General features: G+C 41.8%; 1 protein-coding gene across 1 annotated transcript; it reads right to left on the bottom strand.

Moving 5' to 3' along the window:
- Positions 1-481: 481 nt before the first annotated feature.
- Positions 482-11,139, bottom strand: LOC120571785 (toll-like receptor 13). Its single transcript, XM_039820873.1, has 4 exons — positions 11,092-11,139; positions 5,217-7,809; positions 2,338-2,455; positions 482-1,857 (listed from the first exon to the last, which is right to left on the bottom strand). The coding sequence occupies exons 2-4, from the start codon at positions 7,750-7,752 to the stop codon at positions 1,617-1,619; spliced, it is 2,895 nt and encodes a 964-aa protein (XP_039676807.1). The 5' UTR covers positions 7,753-7,809; positions 11,092-11,139; the 3' UTR covers positions 482-1,616.
- Between the last annotated feature and the right edge of the window lie 432 nt (positions 11,140-11,571).

The raw sequence follows: 11,571 nt of genomic DNA, 5'->3' as shown, positions 1-11,571 counted from the left end.
GACCACTAAGGCCTATATAAAAGAGACTTCAGATACAGTATTAGGGGACCACTAAGGTCTATATAATAGCATCCAAAGGAGCATACCCCCGGTACCCCCCTCAGGTGTGGGCTCTGCCCCCGAATGTTTATAACGTCTGGCTCCACCCCCGAATGTTGGCACAAATGTGAACTTAATAATTTCACCTTTACTTTAGAAAACCAGTATTCAGATCAAGGCCGCCCAATCTGAGGCCCGCAGGCCAAGTTTGAGCCACCACACCATTAGACATGAACATTTCAGTGCTGTAAAAGACAACATAATGACTACAAAACATAATGTATAGTTGACAGGTTACTATCTGGTTCTGTCAAATCATTGTTTAATTTCTATTGTGTGTTCTCTGTTATAAAATGGCTTTAAAAAAAACAATAAAAATACAGCCAATCCAATCCAACTTTATTTGTAAAGCACATTCAAAAACAACAGAGTTTGGCCAAAGTGCTGCACATTAAAAAAGCAACAAAGAATCACAATATTACGTAAAATTAATTAATAAAAGCCACACTTTAGACTGTTTAGCTTATAAGATTTGTACCAGTTTTTAAGCAAGCTGTAAGCCAACAGTAGGTTAACTTTACCTACTGCCAAGTGTATTGCTAACTAGCATCACAAGCAATGATATATTAAGTGGTGTCGTTTTATGAGTATATGAGCACTGTATCAGTCGAGATACCGATAACCCTGAATGAAAAATAAAGAGTTGAACCCCTTTGTCTAAAGGAGGGAGAGAGAAAGAGAGAGTTGAGCTCCTCTTTGTTAGAGGAGAGGGATGGAGGGGAGAGAGGAGGGAAGAGAGACCCTAACACTAACCCCTAAACCTAATCCCTAAACCTAACCCTAAACTTAACCCCTATTAGTTGATTATGATAAATAATATTCCATTAAAGGCATACTATGCAGTTTCTATTTTTGTCAAACAGCCACCCCTAGAGTCAATGTGGAGTACTTGTATATAACGTTACCTTTGCTGCTTTTTAGCCGAACTTGTTTATTAAGGAGGATTTTAAGTGTTTTATTCACACCAGTGATCCCCTGGTGCCCATGTCCCTCGAAGCGGCCATCCCGGGCGATGCGTTTTAACCCAAACCTAACCCATATAAATAAGTATGTGTCGGAAATGCAGAAAAATGAAGGCTTTAAAGGTGCTCTAATAGATGTCATGCATTTTTTAGGCAATACAATTTTTTGTCACATACAGCAAACATAACAAACAGTGTTCCGGCCAATAACCAACAAGAGGGGGGAAGTGCAGTCAGTGCACGGAAGCACGGAAGGGAGGGGGAGGGGATAGGATGAGGAGGAGGGAGGGGCGAGCTAGACACGTTTTGTTTGACTATACTTCGAACGTCAACAAGAAGTGACGTCACCCAACATCGCTTAGAGCACCTTTAAGTGAATGCAATGGACCGTTTTTCTGCCTTTGGCTTCCCAGTACAACCGCCCAGTCATCGGACGAAGCAAGGGAAGACATTGAGTTAAATTGCTCATTCCCTAACCCAATAACCATAACCCCTCTAACCCTTACCCCCTAACCTTTTCCAACTTTTTTGTAGCTTTTTTCCAACTGATGTATCTCAGCATCCTGCCGGTCCAGTGAGCAGGTCAGCGGTCTCGGTGGGAGCGTCCCCCGTCTCCAGAGCTCTCCCTACGTTCTGCCAGAAGACTCCCGTGTGTTGGCCGGCCTTGGGCCAACTCAGGTAGGTGCGTTTCTTCACCAGCTTCCTCATGCGGTAGTACGGAGACAGCTGGTGGGCCGGGATCTCCTCCAGAAACAGCAGGACCAACACGTCCTTCTGCTCGTCGAACAGACGGAAGCTGAAACAACACACACAGCGGTGGAATGTAACTAAATATATTTACTACAGTACTGTACTTCAGTCCAAATGTTGAGGTACTTGTACTTTACTTGAGTCTTTTCTTTTCATGCAACTTTCTACTTCTACGCTACATTCATCTGACAGCTTTAGTTACTACTTACTTTACACATTAAGATTTCAGCACACAAAACTAATGTAGTTTATAAAATACTATAGCAAACACATGATCAAATACATTGAAAAACAATTAAAAAGGTGGGAAAAAGTGTAAAAAAACAAGTAAAAAAAATATCAGAAAAGATGTGTGTAAGATATGTGTAATTCATGGCTCAATTCAAACAATATCAAAAAAGTATTTGTCTCTCCCCATTCACCAACGGACATGTTTTTACTAAAATAATGTCCCATAGTGGTCCAAAGGAAGGGGGGACTTTGCCTCTATAGAGCAGGAGGTTCTGATTGATGTGAGTGCCCCCACCTGGCCATCTGGATCTCTCTGGAGCACCACTCGCTCTGCAGGTAACGCCGGGTGATCACACAGATGGTCTTCCTGCTGCTGTATATGGCGTCTGTAATGTTCTCTACGATTGGTTTCCCTGTGGAGAGCAGACACACCTGTAATATCATCAACTGCATCTTTAAGACCGCTTTCTTAGGGTTCCTGTTTTAAAAGTTTTAAAAGGCTGTTATTCCCATCGGGGCCCTATCTTGCACCCAGCGCAGCGCAAAGTCTGACATCAGTGTCTTTGCTAGTTTAAGACTAGACAAGACTATGCAGTTGTCAATTTCCCGTCCAGCGCACGCGTCGTTTAAATAGCAAGTTCACCTGTGCCCATCTGTGCGCCCATGGGCGTGCTGGTCTCACAGGGAGGTGTGTTCAGGTGCATTTTGGGCGTGCTGGTCTCACAGGGAGGTGTGTTCAGTTGCATTCTGGGCGTGCTGGTCTTACAGGGGGGGTGGTGTTAAGGTGCATTCTTGGCGTATTGCTATCTTGAGGCAGCGGTAAGTGATCGCACCATTGACCAAAAAAACCTGGTCTAAAGTTAATAACGCAGGATTTTTATGTTATTTTAAGAGCAAATTAGTAAAATGCTCCTAGGCTTATGCACAGCGTGTGCACACTGTGCTTGTTACACACACTATCCCTGTTACACACACAGGGGATCGCCCAGCAGCACACACACATGCAGAAGATTTCAAACAAAAATATTACGGTGCAAATCTGCCATCATAACAGCAATGGGCCAAAACACACCTCTGATTATTGAAGACACTAAGTACAACCCTTTAGAACCAGGCGCCCGGCGCACGGACACTTTTTTTCTGCTGTCAAACTAGCAAAAGTGGATTTGGACACGCCCTAAATGCACCTGTGCCAGGCGCCTCATGCCCTGCGCTTATTGTTAATATAGTGCCCCACATTTAACAGTGTGTTATTGATACTTTTACATAAAGTAAAAGGACTTCTTCCACACATTGATTTGGTCCATGCATTACTTTAAGGAATATTGATATTTGAGATTGCTTTCAATATTGGGAGGCAATTGTTTGAAACTATATTTTCTTGTTTTTTTATCTAATGACATTTAGATTAATCTTTTAAGTTTGTCTGTGTCCACTCTTCTTCTTATCTTCTTCCTGTCAGAGATGTAGTGAACACAGAGCACATACAGTTTATATATATAGTTATAGTATTTGCATCTGATAGGTTTCACATCTGTTTTATCTTATAAAAACTCGCTAACACTCGCTTCATCAAATGTGCTTTGTTGGTTTTGATATGACAAGATACGGAAAAACATAATATTTCCACTAACAGTGTGTTATAGATACTTTTTCCTAAAGTAAAGGACTTCTTCCACACATTGATTTGTTCATGCATTACTTAAAAAAAGTATTGGGATTCAATGGTTTGTCTGTGTCCTCTCTTCCTCTTATCTTCTTCCTGTCAGAGATGTTGTGAACACAGAGCACATACAGTTTATATATATAGTTAAAGTGTTTGCGTCTGAGAGGTTTCACATCTGCTTTTTCTTTTTGCAGCTATCTATGTCAGTATGTCTGCTAAACACTCGCTATCACTCGCATTATTTAAAATGCTTCTTTGTTTTTGATGCAGCTTGTGTTGGAAGGCCAGTATCAGATGTACTTCTAAGATTTATATAACGATACTTTAGCCATCAGAGTCAGCATCAACTTTAAAAAATCAATCTGGGTTGAAGGTGTATAGACGCTGCTATGAACACCGCCTTGACCTGATGTTAGGGGCAAGTAAAAACAACATAATGCCATGACAACCCACTTGCCCTTTCAATCACCATTGTATCATAAATGACGTAATCGTTCTCTTGTTTTCCAGCCATGATGTCTCTCTCTCTCTCTCTCATGGGGCCAAATTCTCTGGGCGGGCAATGCAGAGAAAGGGGAGGTAACCTTGCTCTTTATGACCTCATAAGGAGAAGATTCCTGATTGGCCCATCTGAGCTTTAATTTTCCCAACGGCAGAGCAGGATACCCAGGGCTCGGTTTACACCTATCGCCATTTCTAGCCACCGGGGGACCACAGGCAGGCTGGGGGAACTCATTTATGTTAAAAAAACGGAAATGTTCATGCCATGGGATCTTTAATGTTGAACACTGCATAGCATTTGTTATTTTGAAATAAATGCCAGACGCAAGCTTCACTTTTCTAGTCACTAACCTTTTCAAATATTTTGCAGAAAAGCTGAAGCCGTGTTGGTTGGTTGAAAACACTGTCTGCAGGTGACTTTTTAAGGCTACATTTGCACTATGTTTTGGTTTTTAAGCAGATTATCTTTAGCTACTGTAAAATAATATCTGCAGGTGAAGTTTTAAGTAAGTTTATTCATATAGTACTTATCACAGGTGGTAACCTCAGGTGGTAACCTTCAGGAAGTGAAGTAATGTCTGATTTTAACCCAAACCAACATCTTTTTCTAAACTTAAATGAGTAGTTTGAGTGCCTGAACCTAACCAAACTGGGGCCGTTTCAGTTAATGTGTTTAAAACTGTGAGCGGTACGTACTTGGTTCCAGATATGAGGACGGAAAATTCTCCTGTTGGTCGTTTGTGATTGGTCCCCGCAAATTTGTAACAGAAGCAGGATAGAATAATGGAGAGGTTTGCAGGGAGAAACCAAATTGCTGGCAGATCGGGCTGGGTTTACCGAGTCTAGACAGTTTCTGTATTGAGGTGGGAATTTTAGTGGCAACACTTAAGAATTAGGGCCATTTTCGAAGCTGGTAAGTTGTCGGTTTTGTGAAATAAATTATGGACAGACAGCAGACAAGAATAGAAAATTAGTAAGAGATGAAGACAGGCAGAGTAAGAGTTTACCTGGTTGGAAGTCTCTGTGGTGCAGACAGAGTCTCCAGCCTTGCTCTCCTTCCAGCACCGGAAGCATCTCTTGGTAAACCCAGGCCTCGTCGTCAACATTGTAGGAGATGAAGGCATCGTAAAGATGACGAGCTCCCGCCTTTCTCATCCTGCTGTCATATAGTAAGGCCAGGAAGAGCCGGTAGGCATAGGCTAGCTGCCACCTCAGAAAGTGGTAGAAGAAGGATGCGAGGAGTGTAAGAACAACCAGACAAGTGCTGGAAATGAAGCAGAGGAAGCTAACGTCCATCCAACAGGACAGGATGTCAAAGTCCAGAAGCTTGTTTCCTTGTTCAGCCACAGGGAAGGAACATGTGTACTGGTAGGCATTAACAACCTGAGTTTGGTTGCTGTTCTTCACCCATTGGATAAAGCCGGCGTTAGAGCAGTCACAAGTGAAAGGGTTGTTTTGCAGATCGAGGTATGTTAGTGCAGGGAGAAATTGGAAGACCGTTTCATTGATCACGGTTATCTCATTGCCACTTAGTTTCAAACATCTGAGTGCAGACAGATCGGCCTGGAATAGAAAATCCAAAGACTTGATCTTAGTTTCGGAGAAATCGAGAACCTGCAGGTGCGGCATTGGCTGAAACAGTCCAGGATCCAAGTCTGACAAATCAGTCTGTCTGATTGTCAAACTCTTGAGCTGGCGATTGTATTGAAAAGTGTCCACATCTGGCGCAGAAATGTAGAAATTCTCAGCTGTAAAGTCTTCTAAATGTTTCATAGCCTGGAGCATTTCTGCTGGTATGTCAAAGGGATAACCAGTGTGATCTCCCTTGCATCTTACTGTGAGAAATTTCATGGATTTTAAATGAAATAAAGCTTTATAATTGTTTGGTTGAGGACCTTTGAAACCGTCAATAATAAAGTAGGTGGTAAGATTTTCCAACTGCTGTAAACCTCTGAATTTATTTTCAAATTCGAGTGGAAGAGATACACTTAGGTTACCCAGGTTATTCAATCCATCGAAAGCCTTACGTTTCACCCTCCCGATATGTTTTGACACCACATCCAAATATTTTAAGGACCCTAAACTTTGAAAATCCCCCTTTTCAAGAATAAGTACAAAGTTATTGCTCAGATCCAAGAACTCAAGCTTCTTCAGACCTATTTTAAAGGCGTCTCCGAATGTCCACAGCAGGTTGTCGCTCATATCTAAAACCTTCAGGTCATTAAGACTTTCGAAGACGCATCTGTCCAGTTTGGCAATGTGGTTGTTGTACAAATAAAGCTCTCTGAGGTGCGTTGTGTTTGTGAAATCCTCACAGCTCAACTCACAAATAGTATTGATACCAATATTTAGGATCTTGAGAGAAGAGAGACTCCGAATGTCATCGGGCACCTTGGTGAGGATGTTGTTCTCTAAAGTTAGAAACCTCAGTTGCTTCATCAGTCGAATTGAGCCTTTAGACAGTTCAGTCATTGAAGTAGATGACAAATCAAGCTCACTGAGCTGAGAGCAAGCTACAAGTTGCCCACTTATATTGGGGAATTTGTTCCAATACAGATCCAGCTTCTTAAGTGTCGGTATCTTGCAAACCGTAGCTAGGAGACCTTTTTTGATCCACTTGTCCATATAATTCAGTCTCAGATGCATCAGTGAGTCGAGGCTCTGCAGGACTTTTCGGATCCCTTCGAAAGTAATGTACGGGAAACTAAAATACAGCTGAGTTATGTTCTTGAGTAAAGTCCTGTCAGGTATGTCCCATTGCCAGCCGGCAACATGGCCACACCCAGAAAGGTCTATTATCTCAAGGTGAGGAAAGATCTGTGTTGTGATGCTGAACTTGTCAAACTTGTCATTATCCGAAACATCTAACACCTTCAGGCTTGAGGGCACATTCAGCAGCAGATCTTTCGTCTCAAAGGAGTGAAATAGATTACCTCTAATGCTCAGTTTCTGTATAAGTGGTAGTTGTAGGATGGGCTGAATGTCAGCGACTTGTTGGAGCTTGTTTGAATCTAAAATCACTGTTTCTAATTTGGATAGGGACTGAAAGGCCAAGGTATGAATGGACAGAATGTTGTTACCGGAGAGATCAAGCATGGTAAGGTTGGACAGTCCTTGAAAGAGGTTGCCTGTCAGGTCGGTGAGTTTGTTATTGGCCATGTGGAGCCTTGTTAACGCCAACAAATGGAAGAAAGATCCATCTTCCACATGAGCAATCTGATTTCCGTCCAGCCACAAAAATCTGAGCTTTGACAGATCCCGGAAATCGTCCCTGTTGATCTGTTCGAGCTGATTGTGTGAGAGATACACTACGCTTGCATCTCTGGGTATGTCATATGGGACAGTTACAAGATTATGGTTTGTGCAATCCAAAACAACATCAGCCAAGGGGTCGTTAGAATAACCGATGCAGCAGTTTATCAGAGAATAAGCCAGGGAAGGGTTCAGATGATGCACGAGACACAGAAGTAATACAAGAAGTTTCTGTATGTAGTACAAAGACAAACCTCCCATTGCTGGCATGATGCCAAAGTTTTGGACCATCACTGGAAGGAGTTAGTGCAGGCAGAGATTTGTTGAATGTTGTTCAAGAAATCACATCTGTAGAGGACAGCACAACACGTCACACAACATTACTTAATCCTGTAAAGTAATAGCTTCACATTTTGGGAAAATACACTTCTTTTTAACTTTCTTAATTGTGGGCGGTGTGAAGATTACCGGAATCAAATTCCTTGCTTTTTTACGCACACCTGGCCTATAAAGCTGATTATGATTCTGAAACCTTATTCAAACTCTGGTGCGGGCCAAACAACTGAACTCAGGTCCGCTTGAAAACGGGGTTGCGGGACAAGAACGGGACACGAACCCCGTATGACATCAAGATTAGGTCATATCTTTGGATCCTAATAAAACATGCTCCATGAGCAAATTATATAATTCCACACCCGCACAAATCACTCATTGCACAGGTATTCAACAATCAAGAAGGAATAGGCCGCTGCAAGCGTGAATCTTAATGTAGGGAGAGGGAAAGAATGGCACCTGCGCATATAAAAACTAAGCAGCACGCGCACAGAGCGGAAGAGGGCACACACGCTCTCGCAGGTAAACTCCGTTCGCAAAGTTGATTTCTGCACGCCAGCATGAAACTGACTTTTGACATTTTGGGGGGGCGGAAACCAACGGTCAACTGGCCCTCTGATTGGTCACTTTCAAGGCGATCACAGCATCACGAACCACCTTAGTTTACCTTGATTGACAGCTTTCATTTAGTGTCTGTCTTTATAACTATGTAGCGCAAGATAGCTCTGTGAAAAAAGGAATATATGTGTCTCTCATCCATTCTAATGTTGGTATACGTGCGATGCTTTTGAAAAATCCTTGCTGTTGTATGAACCCATGCGTCTAACATTAGAGCTGACCTTAGCCCTAGCTAACATGGATGTGAGCAGGGTACGATTTTGTGTGTGTGGGGGGAGGGGGTGCGTGGGATTTCCCTTCTTTATATCGCCGCCTCTGCTGAATAATTTGTATCACTGGTGGGGTCAATGTGATCAATGTTACTTCACCAATAGACCATTATATAGGAATATAAGTATTTAAAGCAAAGTGCTCAAACGTGAACAGTCTATAGTGCGATAGAACGATAAAATCCAGCAGATGCTGGTTGTATTTATCGTTACAAAGCTCCAGGAAGCCGGCTACAGCAGTACTTGTTTAGTCGCCAACAGGTGACAGTGACACGGCTTTATACACCGGCAGATGCAGATCCTTTCAGGGGCCATGGCTATGACACTAAAACAACTAAAATGAAATATAAAATATCGTTGTTTGGATTAAAACACTCCCGAGAAAGTATTTAGTTTTTGCCCCGAAGTAAACTTTGCTCCCTAGTGTTTTATGTTGACACCACTTTGTGCTATATGAGCTAATTTTCCATTGGATATTGAAGTCATAAGTGTTTTGGCATGGCTGACCAAGTGGCACTACTCATGGTATTGTACTGTACTAATAGCCTAAGTTAAACATGCCAAAAATCTGGTATCATTAGTAGGGATGCACCGAATCCAGGATTCAGCTTCCGATTTGGCTGAATATTTGACTATTTGACCGGGTTCGGTTTCTGCCGATTTTTAGAATTTTTTTCACCGAACTCTGGTCGATGTAATGATGACGCCGTTGATTATGGGAAGGTATTTATGTAGGTGGACCATTAATTTCAGTAGGCTGTGAGAAAGTGAAAATGGAGCTTGTGAGCAGAAGGTGTTGTTTGGCAGTACTTTCAGTCAAAAGAAGGCGATTCAAGTCGAGCTACATGTTCAGTTTGCAATGCCGATTTGTCTCATGGTGGCATGGACCCTAAACAATACACAAGATCGTCGCTGTTAAAACATTTGGTATGAAACTTCCAAAAGAATACGAGTTGTGCATGAAGGAATCTACAGACAAAATGAAGCAACTTCAGGTACGGCAAAGGAAGGACAGTCAATGTTTACTTCATTAATGTGTTTATTGTGTTAATGGACTGAGGATGGGAGTAGGATTCGGTATTTGGTTTCGGATTCGGCAGAATCTTAACCAGTGGATTCGGTATTCAACATTTGTTAGCTCTAATCTTAGCGATAAGGGTGCATCGCGAGAGGATTATGGACATTTCAAAAGCATTGCACATATCCCAGCATCAGAACGGATGAGAGACACAGCCTATTGCTTTATTATACTATCTTTCGCTACATCCTTAAAAAAGACAGATACATACTTATACTCTTATATAATGGTGTATTGGTGAAGTAGCATTGATCACTTTGAGGGGGGTGGGTTTGGGGGGGGTACATTTTGTCCCCACTGGTGACTGGCGATATAGAGAATGGAAATCCCTCGCATCCCCCCACCAATCCGCACCCTGCTCACATCCCTGTTAGCTAGGGCTAAGGTTAGCTCTAATGTTAGAGGTATGGGTTCATACAGCAGCAAGGATTTATGGACATTTCAAAAGCATTGCACATATGCTAACATTGGAACGGATGAGAGACACATATATTCCTTTATTTACGGTGCTATCTTGCGCTACAGAAAAACTTATCTTTGACAACACCTCTGCGCTTCCTGAATGAAATGAAAGTCAATCAAGTTAAACTAAGGAGGTCCGAGATGGTGGGATTGCCTTGAAAGTGACCAATCAGAGGAGGGCCAGTTCCTACTTGGTTTCCGCCCCCAAAATGTCAAAATTCAGTTTCAATCAGGCATGCGGAAATCAACTTTTGCGAGTAGAGTTTACCTGCTTCAAACTATAAGAATAGAAGACAAGCGCTTATATTGACACGCTTGTCGCTTGCTTTCTGCTACTCCAGTACACCTTTACATGTACTGGAGTTTTTCTACTTTTACTTTACTTATTACTTTAATAACTTAGTTGTACATGAAACAAACTGAGATCCTGCACAAGATCCCCAAAGAAAAAAACTAAAACATAGAGGGAAAACTGCTTTCAAAGCAAAGGAAGTCAAAAGGACAAGATTGTAAATTCGGAGGAAAAGGTTTCATGTAAAAAAATCTAAAGATCTTTCAAATAAAACTTGAAATCTTATGAGTGAAAGAATCTTCTTCCTTTGATGCATACGACAAAAAACACTGACAATCTTCACATTTGAGAAGCCAGAACAAGGGGATGTTTCGCCCAAATCACTTAAATATTATTTTCTAGATTCTATTCTGCATTTTAGGAAATTCCTGCAACAAGACAAACATTTTTGCAGACAAGAAGAAGTTCAGTTCATCACCATATCACCAAATTTATCCCAGTGAAGTTTGATTTTAAAGTAAGGTTTTTAACACAAAAACAGCAGCAGAAACATCACAGATACATTTTCTGATACTCACAGTACGTCTTTAGATCTCCGCGTCTCTGCCTTCTGAACAGGGCGTCTTCGTTTTTCAGTTCTGATGTTTCCACGACAGCAGTGGAAGATACAACGGTCACATCTGATCAGTCAGCTCACTTCCCTTTTTATATATGAGTGATTTCCATAAACAGAATGACAACTGACAGAGAAATAATAGAACAAATAAGAAACAACACACAATGTGAAGAAGAAGAGGCGGAGCTTCAGGGCCTCCAGCCCCAATTCTTTGAGGGTTTAAAAAATAACTTCAACGTTGTGTCATTTCCCCTTTATTTTTCTGACTGGAATGGCAAATCAGCACAGCAACCATACCTATTTTATTGAACTTAACGGTCCCATGGCATGAACATTTCACTTTATGAGGTTTTTTAACATTAATATGCGTTCCCCCAGCCTACCTACAGTGCCTTGCGAAAGTATTTGGCCCCCTTGAACTTTTCGACCTTTTGCCACATTT

The sequence above is a fragment of the Perca fluviatilis genome, chromosome 13, assembly GCF_010015445.1.
Source record: "Perca fluviatilis chromosome 13, GENO_Pfluv_1.0, whole genome shotgun sequence".
NCBI classification, from domain to species: domain Eukaryota; kingdom Metazoa; phylum Chordata; class Actinopteri; order Perciformes; family Percidae; genus Perca; species Perca fluviatilis.
This window is presented reverse-complemented; position numbering and strand designations above follow the sequence as displayed.

What these genes read in the sequence shown, in the direction of transcription:
- LOC120571785 (XM_039820873.1), bottom strand. Translation starts at nt 7,752, where the DNA reads ATGGTCCAAAACTTTGGCATCATGCCAGCAATGGGAGGTTTGTCTTTG. An exon ending in CCACAGAGACTTCCAACCAG is followed by an intron (nt 2,456 to 5,216) that starts GTAAACTCTTAC and finishes TGCTCTCCACAG; the next exon opens with GGAAACCAATCGTAGAGAAC. An exon ending in AGAGAGATCCAGATGGCCAG is followed by an intron (nt 1,858 to 2,337) that starts GTGGGGGCACTC and finishes GTGTTGTTTCAG; the next exon opens with CTTCCGTCTGTTCGACGAGC.